The 17,879-nt window shown below is 43.4% G+C and overlaps 2 protein-coding genes across 2 annotated transcripts; both read right to left on the reverse strand.

Annotated features, from left to right (window-relative positions):
• Positions 1-45: 45 nt before the first annotated feature.
• LOC149359064 (uncharacterized) lies at positions 46-16,478 on the reverse strand. The gene is made up of 6 exons (XM_089571287.1): positions 13,222-16,478; positions 12,098-12,191; positions 10,435-10,573; positions 9,900-10,078; positions 8,799-8,887; positions 46-7,134 (listed from the first exon to the last, which is right to left on the reverse strand). The coding sequence occupies exons 1-6, from the start codon at positions 13,511-13,513 to the stop codon at positions 5,801-5,803; spliced, it is 2,127 nt and encodes a 708-aa protein (XP_089427413.1). The 5' UTR covers positions 13,514-16,478; the 3' UTR covers positions 46-5,800.
• A 76-nt stretch (positions 16,479-16,554) lies between these two features.
• LOC149359065 (nuclear receptor 2C2-associated protein) lies at positions 16,555-17,807 on the reverse strand. Its single transcript, XM_089571285.1, has 4 exons — positions 17,646-17,807; positions 17,094-17,184; positions 16,841-17,015; positions 16,555-16,770 (listed from the first exon to the last, which is right to left on the reverse strand). Exons 1-4 carry the CDS (start codon positions 17,678-17,680, stop codon positions 16,658-16,660), a joined length of 414 nt encoding a protein of 137 aa, XP_089427411.1. The 5' UTR covers positions 17,681-17,807; the 3' UTR covers positions 16,555-16,657.
• Between the last annotated feature and the right edge of the window lie 72 nt (positions 17,808-17,879).

The following is a 17,879-nucleotide window of genomic DNA, read 5'->3' on the forward strand; positions in this document are numbered from 1 at the left end:
GGGAAACGTTCTGGGATCGAAGTGTGTGTTCACGACGTACGACAAGCCTGAGCTGTTCATTTTACGCGTCGGTCCGCGGTGCAATTTGCGCGCCGCTCTTTCAAAAAGTTCAGAAAGTTTGAAAATCAGCTCACGGAGTGCAGAGGTTGCGGCTGCCTGCATTAAGTTTTTTTCTTTCTTCCCTTCAGTTATTACCGCACTTTTACAGGTTATTAGTACTGAATCTTAATATGTAAGGAATACAGTAAGGCCGTGAGCTCCATATAAAATAGGCGCGCAAGTTCAAATGGCTACCGTTAATACTGGTTAATGCAGTGTATCGCTAAGGTTGGTTACATGCTAGACACGCGTTCCGTAACAAAGTAACAGCATTTAAAAAAAAAAACGGTATTGAGCTTATTCACAAGAAAGGTTTTCTATCAGCTTCATATAAAATAATTCGTGACGCTGTCACCCTTCTGCGATTTGGAGTTGCGCAGTGTTTAAAAAGATTAGCAGTTTCGAGTGGCGTGGTATAAAGAAAACCCGCGCTCCGACCGCTATGACTGCAGTGGTAGAATTGGACGATTTCGTTCACAGTTGTCGGGAGACAGATTTGCTGAGTACTCAGTGCCTTGGATGCATTACAACTGGCATGTTGCAAAACTGCTGAGCACAGTGATTGTTCAACCAGAGTGGTGTTATCCCTTTTAATGATGACAGCATGAAGGAGACTTCCAGTGGATCGCTGTAAAACACACCTACAGTGATGCCCAAGGCGAATCTTTCAACACAAAAGGCTCTTCCGAGTAGCGATAAAGGCCACCATTTTTTTTTTTTTTGTAACTATTCTAGTTCCACTCGTTCGCCAGCACTCATCAGGGAGGCCGGTTGCATGTTATTCAAGTGTCGCAATCCTCTAGTCTGAGGCAAAGCTGGTCATCCAAAGACACACACATGCAAAGAATCAAGTATGGTTGGTACGTGAATGATGTCGGTTGAGGCGTTAACTTCAATATATTTTAAGGGGCCTACATGAGGACCACCTTTTTGTTTTTGTGATAATATATTACCAACAAAAAACAAGCTTTGTGCAAATTAGCAAAACAGTGAAATATTTTTCTTTTTTGAAAGCCATCGCAGTGGCTCAGTGGTTATGATGCTCGGCTGCTGACCAGAAACACGTGGGTTCGATCCTGGCCACGGATATAGAGGCCTGTGCACTGTGCAGTGTCAGTGCAAAAGAACCCCAGGTGGGTGAAATTATCCGCAGCCCTCCACAGCGGCGTCCCTTGCAGCCCGAGTCGCTCTGGAACGTTAAACCTCATAAAACAATAAACCTTTTTAACATTTTGCACAAGCCATGAAGGCTTATGCAAAATGACAAATTGACAACAGGCATGCGCTCACCCTTTTCCTGCTTCTCATCCAGTCAAGAACATATCTCCGGCAAGGATTTAATTTTAGACTTGGTGTTAAGATGTTTTCAATGCATACGAAATCAGCCTGCATGGTGTTTCTGACCATCTATGAATGTAATCTATGCAACAGCACAGGCACTGTGTGCCATCCTATCACTTGTGTTCTGATGATGATGATGAATTTTCATCACGCAAGGGCATGGGTTGCCAAAGAGCGCCATGGCACAAGGTTTTTTTTTACTCATGGTGGAGTCAAAGACCCATTTCCCAAGCATTTCACTGCAAAGGAGCCGAGCATTAAGCAATGGAATGCTTGTACCCATTGTACCACTGGTGGGTATCCGGCGGCACTGGGGATCGAACCCGCACCTCCCGCATACGAGACGGATGCTCAAATGACTAGGCCACCACTGCGGTCTATGTGCGTGTTTTGACTTGTGTTCTGAGAATGGTTTCAGCAACAGTATCACTGCAAGCAGAAGTGAATCATAAATGTGGAGCAGAACTTTCCAAATGTGCACAATTCCACACAAATGAAAAGTGCAGTGATAGTCACTGTTGCTGGGACACCCTTTCTTGCTACAGTGGCATAGGGTGTATTCATGTGATGTAGCACTCATCTTTTGTATTCCAGGGTGTAAATTCAGCAGTGCAGGTGGAGCAGGAGACAATAATCCCATCAGACACACGTGCAGCCTTTCGTAGTGCTCTACAGACAACAAAATAGCAGCTACAGCGACGTCTGTGAATACTAGATTTTTAGTTCGATAATGTTAATGCACGCATACATGACAGTGCAAAAATAAATAAATTATGCCACAACCACTCTTCAGAGAGAGAATAACTTTGTGATGGGAAAAGCGGAGAGGTAGGATTGATGAAGACTGCCCCAGATTCTATGTTGTAGCTGGAAGGGGTAAAAAAAAAGTTACATGCAGAGAGGATAAACAGAGGGCTTTTTCATTCAACTTTTTATGCAGCATAGGACTTGAATGCTGCTTATGAATAGGCCATTCTATGAGGTGGCACGGAACGCAATGCTGGCTACCAGTCAGTCTTTCATAGGCATGCAGGAAAGCCGATGTCACATGATGGATTGCAATTGTGTTCGGAAAGCCAGGTTTCGGAGACAGCAAAACTTGATAATATCAAAGCAAAATGGTGCCATCTGTTATTGCAGCCCTTCGCTCTTGTTAGGAGCCTTGTCTTCAATAACTGTGCTTCTCAACCAAATGTATTACAAGAAAATAACTTGAAGCATTGTCAAAGTAAGTAAAGGAAAGGCACTGGATGAAAAATACTAAAAATATTGGAGGAATTAAGTATAAAATGACAGTAAGTTATTTGAACCAGCCTTCATCAATTACTAGTACCACTCCGGTGTGCTTGACAGCACATGCTGAATGCTAGTGTGAAGTTTCTCAGTGCCCTTTGTCTAAATCAAGCAGCCAGTTTATGAAACCACCAGCAGAAAAACATCTATATTCTGCCTAGGTACAGCGTTGACTTATTCAATCCACGGATTCCTGAATGCAGAGCGCCTTAAATCCCTAGGCCATGATATAGGTGCCTATTTTTCTGTGATTCTGCGAATAATCGTGGATTTTAGCATTTTTGCACGGAATTGTGGATGCTCGTAGGAACAGTAGAATGATTGGGGACCTGATGAATCCATTCGTCTGAATTCTCTTGAAGGTAGCATCTGGTAATGAAGTTCTGCTGATGCTTTGTCGTGCTTGCTCTGGCCCCCATTCACTTTAGCAGGCAAAAGCGTTGAGTGTATGTGACTCTAGAAGCAACATACAGGGTCTGTTTTGAAAGTAGTAGGACTGGTTTTTTCCTGGGCGAACGGGCGGACAAGAGGTGGTCTGCGCGTGCAGGATCGTTGCAGGGGGATATTGGGAATGCTGGGGAAAATCGGCAGTCGGCTCTCGGCCGTTGAAGAGAGGAGGTCGCTTGTACTGTGAACCCCTGTCGAAACGTCTCGTCACGCAGAATCGTCGAGCGTTTACTGGATCAGCGATATGCGATCAAATTTTGAGTAAATCTTGGTAAAACGGGCAAAGAGGCTCACAACATGATTAAAGAGGCCTACGGTGACGCTTCCATGGGTAGATCAGGTGTTTTTGAGTGGCACAAGCTTTTCCGAGAAGGTAAGGAAAGAGTGGAGGAAGACGACCACTTCAGGCACCCTTCGACCAGCAAGACCAACGAAAATGTGTAGCGAGGGAAATATTTACTTTACAGTGATCGTAGAATAAGTATCAGAATGATTGCTGATGACTTGAGCATTCCTCAAACCCAAGTTTTTGGGATCGGGACAGAAAACTTATCCATGAGGAAAGCGTGCGCGAAGTTGGTGCCGGGAGTGTTGTCAGAGGAGGAAAAGGCCAACCGGTAGGATCTTCTTCATCATCTGAATGAGGACCCCGATTTTTTATCCACACAAGGTGGCAATGCTGCCTCAGCCCCCCTACAGCCTCGACTTGGCCCCGCCAGACTTTTTTCTATTCCCGAGAATAAAATCGACGCTCGAGGGGAAATATCACGGATCGGTAGAGGTGGTTCAACAGGCCGTGACGAGGGAGCTAAACAGCATTCCGGTCTAGGCGTTCCTGGAGGCGTACGAAAACTGTAAAACTCATTGGCAGCAGCGTGTAGGTGCGGAAGGGTGCTACCTTGAAAAATTGTAATCGTTTGTACTATTCTCTTGAATAAATTTTGTTTAAAAAAATGAGTCCTACTACTTTCAGAACAGACCATGTACTTATATGGGATTAGTCACGATGCCGGCATCTGTCAAAAGCGATATTACAATATTTACACGAATATAATGCCAGTTTGTTTTTCGAACCATCTGTTTAAGAAAGAATCTCGCATTATATTTCGAGCCAGTTGCTATGAATACAGGCCGAATTTTTTTCTTGTTCTTAAAGACAACCACAGCGAGCTCGTCCACCAGTCCTGTGAGCTATCAGGAAAAGCCAACTTCTCTAAAACCACAAGTCATCGAGGCAAAGCGCACAGCACGCATTGACGAGAAAAAGTCGCTACAAACATGGAAAGAAGATGGCACAAGTCGTTGACAAAGAAGAGAAGGCAGTGAAATAGTCGTTAGGTATACAGTAAGAGAAAAAGGACGAACGGACACATAACTATGGCCCCTAGAAGCACTTTCTAGGGGCCATGTATAACAACTGTGCAGCAAACAACACAAGGCAGTGAGGCCGCAGCAGCATGGTGGCCGCTGCCACGTGAAAAGCACCCAGCATTAACGCACGGGAGGCTTTCCATGGAGCGTTGCAGGCTCTTTGTTCACAATTCGCGCAATTTTAAATTTTCTGCAGCAGAAAATTGAGGGCTTTAGTCAATGCAGTCTCTCTCATCGTTAAAGAAATCAGTGACCATTTTAATGTGTGCTTTTCTGGTATAAATACTAATATGAAAGGGAATAATTTCCATTTGTGCACTCGGATAAAATGCTGCCTGTGGCAATTTTCTGCCACAACACACTATTAAAAGCAGTACATTAAATTTCACTGGCTGAGCTCACTGAAGTATTGCCTGAAAAAATATTTAAGTGCTCAAAATAGCAATAGAAGAAGAAAGTATGTGCTTGAGAAATATGCCGATTATTAGAAGAGATGCACAAAGAGCATGAACAAGAACACTGCTTTGTAATTATTCTTGCACTTGGATTTGAGCAAACTGTTTTCACTACACTTCTAGTTCAAATGAATAAATAACTTCAAAAACAATTTTATGAAGCATTCAGCAAAGTACATAGTTTTGTGCAGCTCTTAAATGCCACAAATTTGTACTTCACAAAAGAAAAAAACAAACAAACTTAAGCTTGCAATAAATTGAGCAGGCCACCTGCACATTTTTGTGCCAGCATTAATCTCAACTAGTGTTTTAAATTTTGCATACATCAAAAATATGTACATACTAACCGAGTAAACTTATTAATCTCTTCCAAATTTGAGGGTAGCAAATTTTGCTTCAGTTTAAACAGGACTGAAGGTAAGGACAGCAAAATGTAAGCTTAAACATATGCAGAAAGGTGCAGTAGACTCAATAGTAGGCATAGTTGCAGTAGTACGAGGAATAAAGGTATGAGTACTAGGCACAGACTCAATTAAGCTGAGTGTTTGAACTTTGCCTTCAGTCCAACACAGTGGCGGACAAAACCATGGGCACCATTATGTAGCTAATCTAGCATTGTTTACAAGTGCTAATTGTAAGTCATGGCTCACATATTGTGTGTAGGGACTAGCTGTTGGAACTTGCTGCAGGTCGCTGCTGCTGTCAAATTTTACACCAAACAATGGGCTGCGATAACTTGAAATTTGTCACGAATGAGGCTTCTTGTTTTGCTCTTCCCTGGTCCCTGCACTCTCCTAACCAGCCGGCTTTTTCTTATCTTCTGCCTTGTCTTCTCCAGTTGCCTTCTTTCCTTCTTCCTTACTCGAGCTGGGTTTTGCATCCTTGTGCTGCCCAGCTTTGCCGCCAGCACTGTCATGGTCTCCTGCCTTCGCCTTTGCGGCTGGTCTGGGGTCATCTATGAACGAGTCGCCGTCTGTTTCATCAGGGGTCAGCAACTTCTTGATGCCCAGCGGCTTTTGCTTCGGCATGGCTCCATTGTAGAACAGCATGCGTGCCCTGTTATAGCCCAGAGGATGCCGTGGGTAAAATGGTCCCGCATGATAGCTAGGGTAGCTCGGCCCAAACGCGTATGGGCCTGCTGGAGGTTGCCCGGGGAATGGAGCATTGTTAGCAGACCCATAGGTTGAGCTGTAGGGAGAGCTGTGCAAACTGAACAGCGGCTGCACTACTGGTTGGATTATTGGGATGCTGCTGCTTTTGTTAGCCAAGAACGAAGACACTGAGGCTCTGCGCTCCTCGTCGTGAAGCGGCCTTCGTCCACCGTCCTCGTCTCGCTTCGAGAATACGCTGATGTCGTTCCATGAACTCATGCCTGCACCCCTCTCGCTCTTTGCGCCTTGTGAGCCTCTCTTGGAGCTCAGGTGGCTTTCATACGTCCCTTCGTTCTCATCTGGTGTGCCAGTCTTACCATTAATAATACTGTCACTGGCGGATTTGATGGGAGCGTGGGAAGATGGCTCATTCAGCATTGGGACAGCCTGTGCAGTTGTTTCTGAGGGCTGCAACTCATCTTTGGAAGTGGAAGGCAAAGGCTTGCTGACTGGTGTGGCTGTCTTCTTACTGGTGACAGATGCGGAAGACTTTGCTTTACTCGGTGTACCAGTCACTCCTGGCTTTTTGTCTTTTTCTGGGGATGGCGCGGACTGTGCTGTGCTCGGTGGACTTGTCACTCCATGCTTTTTGTCTTTTTCTGGGGAGAAGGAGGACTCTGCTCTGCTCGGTGAACTAATTGCTCCAAGTGCTTTGTCTGACTGTGCTTTGCTCGGTGAACTTACTGCTCCTGGTTTTTTGTCTGACTGTGCTTTGCTCGGTGAACTTACTGCTCCTGGTTTTGTGTCTTTTTCTGGGGATGAGGTGGACTGTGCTATGCTTGGAGAAGTTACTGCTCCTCGCTTTTTGTCTTTTTCTAGGGTGGCATCTCCTGTGACTTTGCCCTTGCCTTTGCTGTCACTGGCAGGAGTTGCTTGACCTTTCTTGGGTGCCATCTTGTCTTTAATTTGCTTCTCAGTCCCAGCTTGGCCTAATGGGATGGCTGAGGTACTCATGGATGTCTTGGCTTTGCTGTCCCCTGAAGAAACAAGCCATTCCTGTCATGCGTCAGGTAAATATTTTGAAAAGCTACAAGAGAAACTTCATGGCTGCTTTCCCATTCGTCAGATTCAATAACGAAAATGAACGTCACTCAGCTAAAGCATTTATTACACTCAACTTCAAGGCAAGCTTTAAATCAGCACCACTCCTCTCTTAGAGCTATAAAATGATGTCATTTTTTGGCACACACTGGACTGGTCAGTGCACAAGCTTTTGAAGAGACACAGAGAACTCACCTAATGCATGTGCAGCCACTTTACAGCAAACTATGCTAACTAAAATATAATTGAAAATAAATAACTACAACAACACTTATTGAATGCCAGCAAGCACACTGTCGCAATAAAAGAAAAAACCCTTAAAAACTGTGTATAAACTGCAATGCACTCCTTTCATATTTCAAAAAAAAAGAAAGAAATATGCACATAAAGTTTTCTAAAGCTGCAAAACACACACTCCAACATTTTTTTATGTCCAAGCACAAACTTGATAAGGCAGAGGTAGTTCTCTGATATGACCACTGACTCAATAATCACTAACTGCTGTTACAAGAAGCTGACAGCATGACAGGCTACTGATTATGGTAACTGTGGAAATGCGTAAGAGAGCAGTGGATTACTCCTTGAACTGTACATTTCACCTTGTGATTAATTTTATTTTTTCGTTACCATTACATTATAGGAAATGGAAAATGCAAAACTATCATGAACACAAGAGAAAGAAATTTGTTGGGTGAAACATTCACTAAACTTCAAACGTTTATTATTAAAATGTCACAATGAAAACATTAAGAAATGAAATCACTACCAATTATGCATTTGCAAGAATATTTCATTTCACACAAAGCAATCTCATGTTCTTACGAAACCTTTTTCACATGATAAGTGTGAAAAAGTCTACACTGTGTAATTTAGTGAAGAACAAATTAATGCTTTCTAATTAAAGAAATCAGAGTGCAAATAAACAGAATCAAGTTCTTTGGTTGATGATTGAGAAAAAAAATGCTTTTTATTTACCTGAAGAATTTACTAGATTATTTACTGGATTTCACTTTATACCTAAGCAGCCGCGGTGGCTCAGTGGTTATGGCACTCGGCTGCTGACCCGAAAGACGCAGGTTCGATTCCGGCTGCGACGGTCGAATTTCGATGGAGGCAAATTCTAGAGCCCATGTACTGTGCGATGTCAGTGTACATTGAAGAACCCCAGGTGGTCGAAATTTCCGGAGCCCTACACTACGGCATTTCTCATAGCCTGAGTAGCTTTGGGGCGTTAAACCCCATAAACCAACCTAAACCATCTTTATACCTACTACAGTGGCTCAGTGGTTAGGGCGCTCGGCTATTCAGCCAGAAGACCCGGGTTCAATCCCGCCCAGCGGCCATGTTTCGAGGGAAGCAATAGAAGCCACAATTCAAGAACCCCAGGTGGTCTAAATTAATCCATAGCCCTCCACTACAGTGCCCCTGAGTTAATGAATTACTTTGGGATGTTAAAACCCCACAATTCACAAATCCTACAATTTGCTCTAAGGGGTCAAGCACATAGAGTGAAGGAGAAGCACCGCCATTAATAATTGTCAACCACAAATAGTAGGGAAAAGTGGGGATAGGTGCCCTGTGTGTGCTGCCAGTTGCTCACCAGCAGGTTTCTTATCAGCAGGTGGTTCTTCGGATGGAGGCCCTGTGCCTTTCCCAGCTTCCCGTCGCTGCTCCTCATCAGACCCCGGCCTACATTGCAAAGACAAGTCCGTCCAGGCATTTGCATCCTTGTTCCGTCTGTTTACCCAGTGTCATTCACTCACTAGCATAGAACTGTAAGTTAACGGGGGATGAAAACAAGACTGCTTTGGACAGTTATTATTCCCTGATCTCATCCATTTCCTGACTGACAAGCTTAGTAGCATGGCAGTTCGGACACATCAGTGACGATATCCACGTGCTATCCCTGACACGCCTGATAAATCTGTCCAGGGCACATGAATAATGAGGGCTCTCTGTACATGCTGGCAGAGTAGCAGGCCCATTAATTATTATACTAATTTACTTCGGTGTACTGCATGGCTATTTTCAAGATCCAGCACAGTAGGGTCTAGATTAAATGCAACATGTATTATATCACATGGCGTGAGTTGTGAACAAGGTAGATTGCACATGAGCAAAAGGTCACTGATAACATGCACATAATTACATTAGTGGCTCTACAACACTAATTCAATGCCATAAACTTAGTTGACAACTGAAAATCATAAGGAGCTTTGACTGAAACAGAAATGGTGCCAAGCTGTAATAATGCCAAAATGGTGGAGTTTGCTTTGTGTTGTCAGTTTGCAGTGTAAGAAGAGACTAAACATTGCAACCATTTTTCTGCCACTGACACATCCCTGTACTAAGGAGTGATGCGTGTACACAAAACAGAGCTCGATTCTTGCCAACATTTGTGAGCAATATATGTCGTGCAACTATCAGGTATGCAGAGCAGAACACAACCGCTCACTGATGTGTGAAGATGCACATGCGATTTTTCACTACTATAAACATGATATGCACATGGTGTGCATTGCAGGAAAATCTGCATGACACAAATAAGAACTACTTGTGACCCAGCCAACGCATGTATTTATGTTTGAAATATTGAAGTCCTGTATACAAACCCCCAATCAGCTTGGGACAAGCAATTTTTTTATCCTACACTGCTTATTTCAAAGCCAGCCAAATAGGTGCACACACACAGCAAACTCACGGTGCCCAAGGGTAGCAGCGTTGCCAAATCCGGTTACAGAGCTCTTGGCCATCTCCAAAATTGGGGACCATTGTGCAGGGGTCGTTTACGCCAAGGAACAATGGATACAGCAGGTGAAAGTAGATGGTGGTGACTCCATTGGTGTTGGTCGGTGCCAAACACCATGTCAGGAACAGCAGCTGCAGGGTTTACCACATTTATTTGATCCGAGTTGATGTCACCTCTCAACAAACAGCAGAAAAAAAATAACAAAATAATAAAACAAGGAAACAGCTAGGAGAAAGAATGGTGCTACAACAAAAACTATTTGTTGTAAACAATAAAAAGACAAACCACAATCTTGTCTAATTAACCAATCAATGAAAGCACTGCACATGCTGACCTGGGCATACCTGTTGAGCTATAAGGGTAGTGGTAATGCCAAAACAAGAACAATAGACTAAAAGGCAAACAAAACGCACCTTTTGGCAAAAGGTTTAGAACTAACTTCACATAGCAGTAGACGCTGCGAAATAATGAAACCCTTTATGCTTGCCTTGAACAGCCAAAACAGTGGGAAGTGCTCCCGAATCTGGTCATTGAAGTGGTCCATCACGCCAAACAAGCCAAAGATGACCCAGAAGACAATCCACCGGCTGTCATCGTTCTTGGTGGAATTTTCTATGTTGTGGAAGCTGTGAACAATAAAATAGAAAGGCTCCATGTACTCTGCAAACAAGAAAGCTTGGATAAGTAGCACAGATGTGCATGTGTGAGCTGCATGACAGTATTGCATGATGATGAGCAAATAACTCCTTGACAGAGTGGTTACTGAACATTTAGTGCCTCGTGGCACTTGTAACAGACTCACATACCACAGACATACTTGAATATTTTGAGCATCAAACATAAAAACAGCATAACCAATGCACATCGTCTCTGCTGATTGCCAATTTCGTCATGCATTACGTACATCACTAATGCATGCGGTATGCATAAAAAAGTGGCTGCCTGAAAATTTTCACCGTAAAAACTTTAATAGGACACCTTTTGAAAATTATTCCACCTGAATTCCAGACTTCAGAAAATATCTGAGTGCTCAATTCACACGTTGACAAGATGAATGTGGATTTACTCATGGCTTCCTGAAATAGTACCCAGCCGGAGGTAACAATACGGCCCTTCTATCATGATTTATTAAAGAAAATGTTTCCTTCAATAGGCCACATAATTGGCTAACTATTCTAAATTCGGCAAAAACTTTCATGCCGTCACTTGATTAATTTTTATGTGGTTTTGGGTGACGCAAACGTTCGTAGCAGTTCAGCACCCGTCTCTTTTGACAGCTGCAGTCATTTCACTTTCTCTGGTGCCCTCAAGTTGCTCTTTATTGAAATAATGAATGTTCTAGCTTTTTTCATAGTTCAAAAACTTCCACTTGATTACATTATCTTGCACAGGAGTGATCAGCCTCATAAACAAAAAAAAAAAAAGATGCCACTAGGACATCACAAAGACCCGGCCACTTTAAGCCACGTTTTCTCTGTCAAAAAGTGTGATGAATCTGTCAATTCATTATTACAAATGTTCTTTTTCTGTAAATATAAACTACTCACTAAGAAAATCAGTGATGCAAAAGCTGGCGATTGGTATTCATCCACAAATAAGTAAAGTGAAAGAAAAAGCCAAAGGGGAAGAAAAAAAACAGGACTATTGCATTGTGTAAAACAGTAGATTTTGTTGACCAGTGGGTGGTAAAATGAGTGTAACAGAAAACTGAAAACCTTTCTAAAAATTAAAAAGGCAAATAGAAATTTTTTTCTGCTGCAAGGGCTTGGTTTCTTCTTCAGTGCTCATGCTAAAATTAGAGCTTACTAGGAGGCCAGCACAACAGCACAATGTCAATATAGCAAGTTGAATGACTAGAAAAAGTTTACAGCCAAAAATTTGAAAGGAACAGTTTGTACGCAAGGTTTAGCCCCCTGAACCTGCTATGAGGGACATAGAAATGGAGGGCTCCAGATTTACTCAGGAGAAATCAGCAAGGTAGTTTAGTATCACCTCATAAAAACTGGCTGCACCTCAGCGGTTTCTATTTGACATTCAAATCTGTAGTATCCTGCCATGACTTTTCAATTCAGCTATATGCTGTCTTGGTGCTACGGCTCAGCAGTTTAGGAATGTACGGCTGAGAGGAGAACAATGAAATTGGGGCTTACGAAGAGTAGGCAGCGATGACATAAACGACGAGGTTGCAGACAAACGGCGCATTCTGGCCCGTGACCATGTAGACGCAGAGCAGTGTGACCATGACTGGTGGTGGTGGCCACAGCGAAAGGTGGAAGACAATGTTTGTCTTCAGGAGGGTACCAGAACAGACAGAAGCTTTAGCTGCCTCCGACTCGCGTAACGAGGCTTCTGGATGCTACACTGAGCAATCCTTACACAACCACCAACCAAGCCTTGACTAGTCAGAATATTAGAATATCGATACACAAAAAAATTCTATCTTCCTGAATCAGCAGATAGGTTGTGAGAAGCAGTGGAGTAGAGAGCTCTGATTTTATTTTTCCATCTGGACGTATTCAGTGAACAGACATTCAAAATTCAGTTTGCAACTTTTGTACCGTTACACAATTAGCTGTCACTGAATCATACATGCCATCAAGCTTGGTTTGAGGATACCTTGACAATTTCAGTAATGGTAACTGCACTGAGATTGGGATGCAAGATTTCAGCAAATGACTGTTGCTAATGGAGGTCCTATTCGCAGGAAAAGTTTATTGGATGCCTGTTCTCGACCTCGTGACCTACTCATCTGGTACTGTTAGGGATGGGGAATGGACGTTGCTTCATACCATCAATCATTTCAGATGACTGGCTTATGTGATGATGCCAAAATAACTTTTTATCGCACACTCGCATTCTGTAAACTTTAATGGTGACAGTACAGCGATTAGCCTCAAAAAACTGATCAACTAGACCAATGTCTAGTGTGCCAAAGGTGCCAAGTGTTGCTAATATTCAATTTTCTACAATTAACCTGCTGTTATACTCACATGTGGATTAGTTTTATCATTTCATAATGCCAAAGAGCAAAACCAATAAAATGTTTGCATCAGTTTTTTTCTGAGGCATTTTCTTGTTAACTGGCTTCAATGAACGCATCATGCCACACATTCTCTGCACAAGTAGTTAGCTTTATGTTTGCTATATTACATAAAGTTTACTAACTAGCCCGATGCCTAGTGTAGCAGCGTAGCTCCAGTGGCAAGCAAAACTGAGAGACTTATAAAAAGGGCAATAATAGTCAAATCCATGTCCGGTTTCTGTAGTTACTCACTGATGAAGAGGGTGGACCTCCTCTGCCCCGTCTGCCACTCGAGCATGCCGAAGATGCTCTGCAGCCGTGGCCCCACCTCATGCAAACCTTGCTCCAGGGCAGCCAGAAGCGAGGCCACATCCTCACTCACGACTGGCCGCTGCATCCTCCTCAGCCTGGGGACCCAGATGGTGCGTGGCTTGTTCATCCGGCCCCTCTCAGGTGACCCAGTCAGCCTCCTCAGGCTGCGCAGGGGCTCGGAGAGCCATGTCCCCTCCGCGCCGCTCTTCATCTTCTTCTTCGTCCACCACATTGAGGCCCCTCTTGGCAATTGCACTTCCTTCTCTTCCTCTGTCACTCAACACAGATTCGATATTTTGCACTTGAAGCTTTTGCCAGATGTCCAACAATGCAAAACGATTTCCGACTGCCTTCCACAATTCGTTCTCTAAATTTCTGCATTCACTGGTGTGGCTGCTTCTTTTCACCTCCCTCCACAAGTATTTCCTACCATTAACAACTGCTTCTAACAGATCCCCAACAGTTTCTAAATTTATTGAGAGCTATCACTACTCATTACGGCATGAGCAATGGGACTGCTATTTACGAACACATCGAGGCTTTTGTAAGGCTAGGCTGTTATGAGTACAACCAATACCGCATTCTTTTTATATAATTTTAAAATTCTTGATACATCCGTTCTGTTTTTCTCCTTTCTTGATTTTGCAGTACTGTACCTTTGTTCCTCTCTTCTCCTTGCTTCTTAAGTGGCCTAATTTCCCTCCCCGAGATCCACAACCTTAGTAGGCATATGCCATTTCTTTGAATGTACAACACCGACAGACCCAGTTGCACCTGCCTTGAGTGCATAAGTCCTATGCTGCAGAACAAAGACTGCATCATTCCACCATAGGCGTTGGATTCTGCAGACAGTACTTATGTAAATGCAGCCACACGAATATAGGGGCCACACATAGACTTAAGAGTCATACCACAAACTGTGCAGCTACTGTCAGATTTAAAGGGACACTGAGGAGAAATTGAAGTTGGCTTGTATCGACAGAATACCAGCTCCTGATTACAAAAACGCCACTCATACTGACAACAAAGCTCTTGTAACGTAGAAAAGAGCAAGAACCAAAATACAGGTATCGCCGCCACAGGCCAAACTCGCAAGTACGAGCGTGATGACGTCATAGGACAAAGCAGTGTTGCTAGAACCAATGGTTCTAGCAACTCTAGGACCCAAGAAACCACAAATCCCTGAGGCGCAGCCAATGCATGCGCAAATGTCCTTGACGTCGCCAGATGGCGCCACGTGCCCGGCAGCTACGCGCGTTCCTGAAGCATCGGGACCAATCAGCGCCTGTTTTTCGGCGGTAGGCGGGCTCCCGGTATTCCGCTAGCGGTAACAAGGTACACGGTATGCTAAAGGTGTCTATTTGCGAGAACTTCATTGACGACTTCGAGAACGAGATCCATCGTAACGCTGGCAAAACGCCAGTGCAAACGTAATCGAAGCGACTGTAGCGACGGCCGCAATAGCCTATAGATGCCTTCAACGTGCGGCCGGCGGTAGCTTTCTTTTCGGCTGCTGCTAGGCCGCACTGCTGGCCGCCAGAAATCACGGAGTCTGCGTTACTTCATGTCACGTCATGTTTCTCGTCACTTAGTCCTGTGTCGTCATAAGAGAATCCGAAGTTTGAATCAGAGCGGCGGGAAAAACGTTTTCAACTTCGAATCCAAATTTCTTAGAAATAAATGCATCTTTCGCTGCCAGCCAAGTGGCAACAAAGCCATGACATGCCGAACTATCGGATTTTACTATAAAAAAAATATTAATAGTGCTCTCCTCAGTGTCCCTTTAAATACTTTTGTTAACATGAAAATTATCCATGCGGCATAACCACAAGGCGAACAGGTTAGGCTAGGTGAGGGTCATAAGAATGTCTTATCAAAGAATGGAAGGATTGTCTCATAGTGGCAGCTCTTGACAGGTAATATTGGGCTTGTAGATCCAAACTGTGCGTATTTACTGCTAAGTTTTATTTGTGGAATGTACTACCCCAATACACCGATAATTATACCAGTGATCAACGGATGATCACAGTGGGGGTCTGGATCAGGCCTAAAAATAGAATTGCACAAAAAGCTGATGAGTTGTTCATCTCTGTTTTGTGCTCGTGCAAGCCAGCTCCACCACAAAAGTCCAAGGCGTTGTTTGGTTCTTTCTACTGCTCTACCAGCATCACTGTGATCATTCGTGGCCAAATGTTGCCAAGAACGAAGAGTTCAGACTTTCTATAAAACCTTGTGTGCATTTATTTCCTATCGCAGCCTTTGCTTTGAGAGGTCAAGAACCATTACCTGAAAATCTTCAAGATACATTGAGAAAAAGCAGTTTAGGGTAGTAAATGCTGATAGCAACACAAATTCAGTGCAACACCACACACATGGTTTGAATCATGTAAGCCAGATACCCCACTATTATCCATTCATGAAATAGTGCTTTGTTTATACAAGTAGTTATTTCATGCTTCTTGCCTTTAGTCGTAATAATGGTAATCCTGAATGTTAATGTACTACACTGCTGATCACCATAAGCTGCAATGGCAATGGCTTCTTGTCTTTAGTCATAATAAGTGCGTGTAATGACTAGAGTGAAATGGTAAAATGCACACTGCGCTACAAGAAGTACAAAATTAATGCACTCAACCTTAAATAATTTGATTCTGTAAGAAATGGGTCTAAAAATTTGCTTTAATAAAGTTTGCAAGTGGCCTGTGAGGGATGTCGTAATGGAAGGATTAATTAAAACTGTCTTGGATTTTTTTAATACGCACCTACAATCAGCAGTACACAGATGTTTTTGCATTTAATGTGGCAACTCTGACAGAGATTCAAAACCGAAACCTCCAGCTCAGCAGGCAAACATAAAAGCCACTCAGCCACTGCAGTCGATAGCACACGATTGCGTATGGCATAACACAGCTACAGCTAACAGCTATAAATACAGTTACAGCTAAAGGCTATAAATCCCTTGGTTTGCATGAAAAGATACATCATACATCAGACTGAATTAGGTCTTTACTCGCCTATATGTTTTTTATAAAAGTTTCTTGAGGATAAATTGTTAGGCAACAGCAACAAAAATGACAAGTTTGCTTCCCAGTGCATACAGCTAATCACAAGTTCAGGTGACTCTTCTGCTGTTGCTAGCATAAATCTTGGGGGCAGTTACTTGAAACAAATAAATTAGTTAATAATGGCAACACACATCATCAGAAGATTATGCTATGTACACTGATTTGTGTACATAAATACCAATCTTTAAGACACCAGGCAAAGAACAGGTCATCCTTACTATACTTTATTAAAACAGATTTTTCAGAATCGGCAAAAAGTACCGACGTGAAGCTTCGATGGCACAAAAAATTCGGTAAAGTGCCACTGTCAATTACTTTCCGATTACAGCAAGATGATACAGCACAATCCGGCCAAACATATCTGTGCTTGTGCGAAATACTATCCGCAGTCTCTTGATAGGTGTGTTGAGCTGCAATGGAAAAGTTTACTCTCGTCAAGGAAGACATTTCAGAAAAGAGGGAAAATATCTGGTGCTTTCTATATAAAAAGGATATTTGCAATGCATTGTTGTCTTCAGGAAAAATGTCAGCACACGTAGTGGTGTCGGAACTGGCATCTACTGCTTCGATTTGCACTTCTTTTCCAGCGAATCCGCCTTGGAACTGAAGGTGCACCTCGGAAGGCGTGACAGGATGAGTGAAATCCAAGGAGACCCACTGAGGCGTTCCCTGCAATAACTTGCGTCAGAAGTGCCCACAACTCAGCAAAGGTTTTGAAATGCCAAGCATGAGGACCCTTATTTGTACCTGGTCCGAGTTCCAGCAAGTACCGCTGTTTCCATCAGTAAGGTACTTTTTTCCAAAGTTTGAAGCATCTCTGTTGAGCACCGAGCTGACCCTGTAATAAAGCATTTTAATGTGTAATGGATCTAAATATCGGCATTTCATGCTGCTCGTGGCTCAATGGGTATTAAAATATTAGTTGCATATGGAAGTAGAAAGGGCTTGCGCAGCATTCCTCCTCCGTAGTTATGAGGGGTGACGAAGTGGAAGGCTTCGGATCAATCTCGACCACCTGGGATACGTGAACTGACATCGCGCGGCACGTGGGCGTTTTCGCATCTCGCGGCCGCCGCAGCCGGGCTGCCGGGATTCGATCCTGCGACCTTAGGCTCAGCAGTCAACTAACCACCGCGCTGCGTCTTTGTTTGAGTTCATTTGCGCTTGTCTTAGATCGATTGTGCATGCGTCACTTCGTAGAATGAGCAGTACGAGATGCCGCTGTCAACATCAACGCGGTAAATATGGGGACATCACTCAGCACGCGCGAACGACAGCACGGTGTCAACGGTGTCTTACCGAATCTTTGTATCTTCAGTAATCAATTTCGCCATACCCACTTATTCACTGCTAGTAAAAGGGAATACAAGCCAACGTTTTTAGATCTTTTTGATACAAGCTACAAGTGCTACAAGTGCTACAGGTACTACTTGTCCGGCGAAACTGCTTCACAAGTTGAGGAGCGCTTGCCGAAGTCTGCTATAAAATACATAAAATTAAGGAACTTTGCGTTGTATAATTTATATCGAAAAA

This window comes from Amblyomma mixtum, chromosome 2 (genome assembly GCF_055824585.1).
Source record: "Amblyomma mixtum isolate Tamu chromosome 2, ASM5582458v1, whole genome shotgun sequence".
NCBI lineage: Eukaryota > Metazoa > Arthropoda > Arachnida > Ixodida > Ixodidae > Amblyomma > Amblyomma mixtum.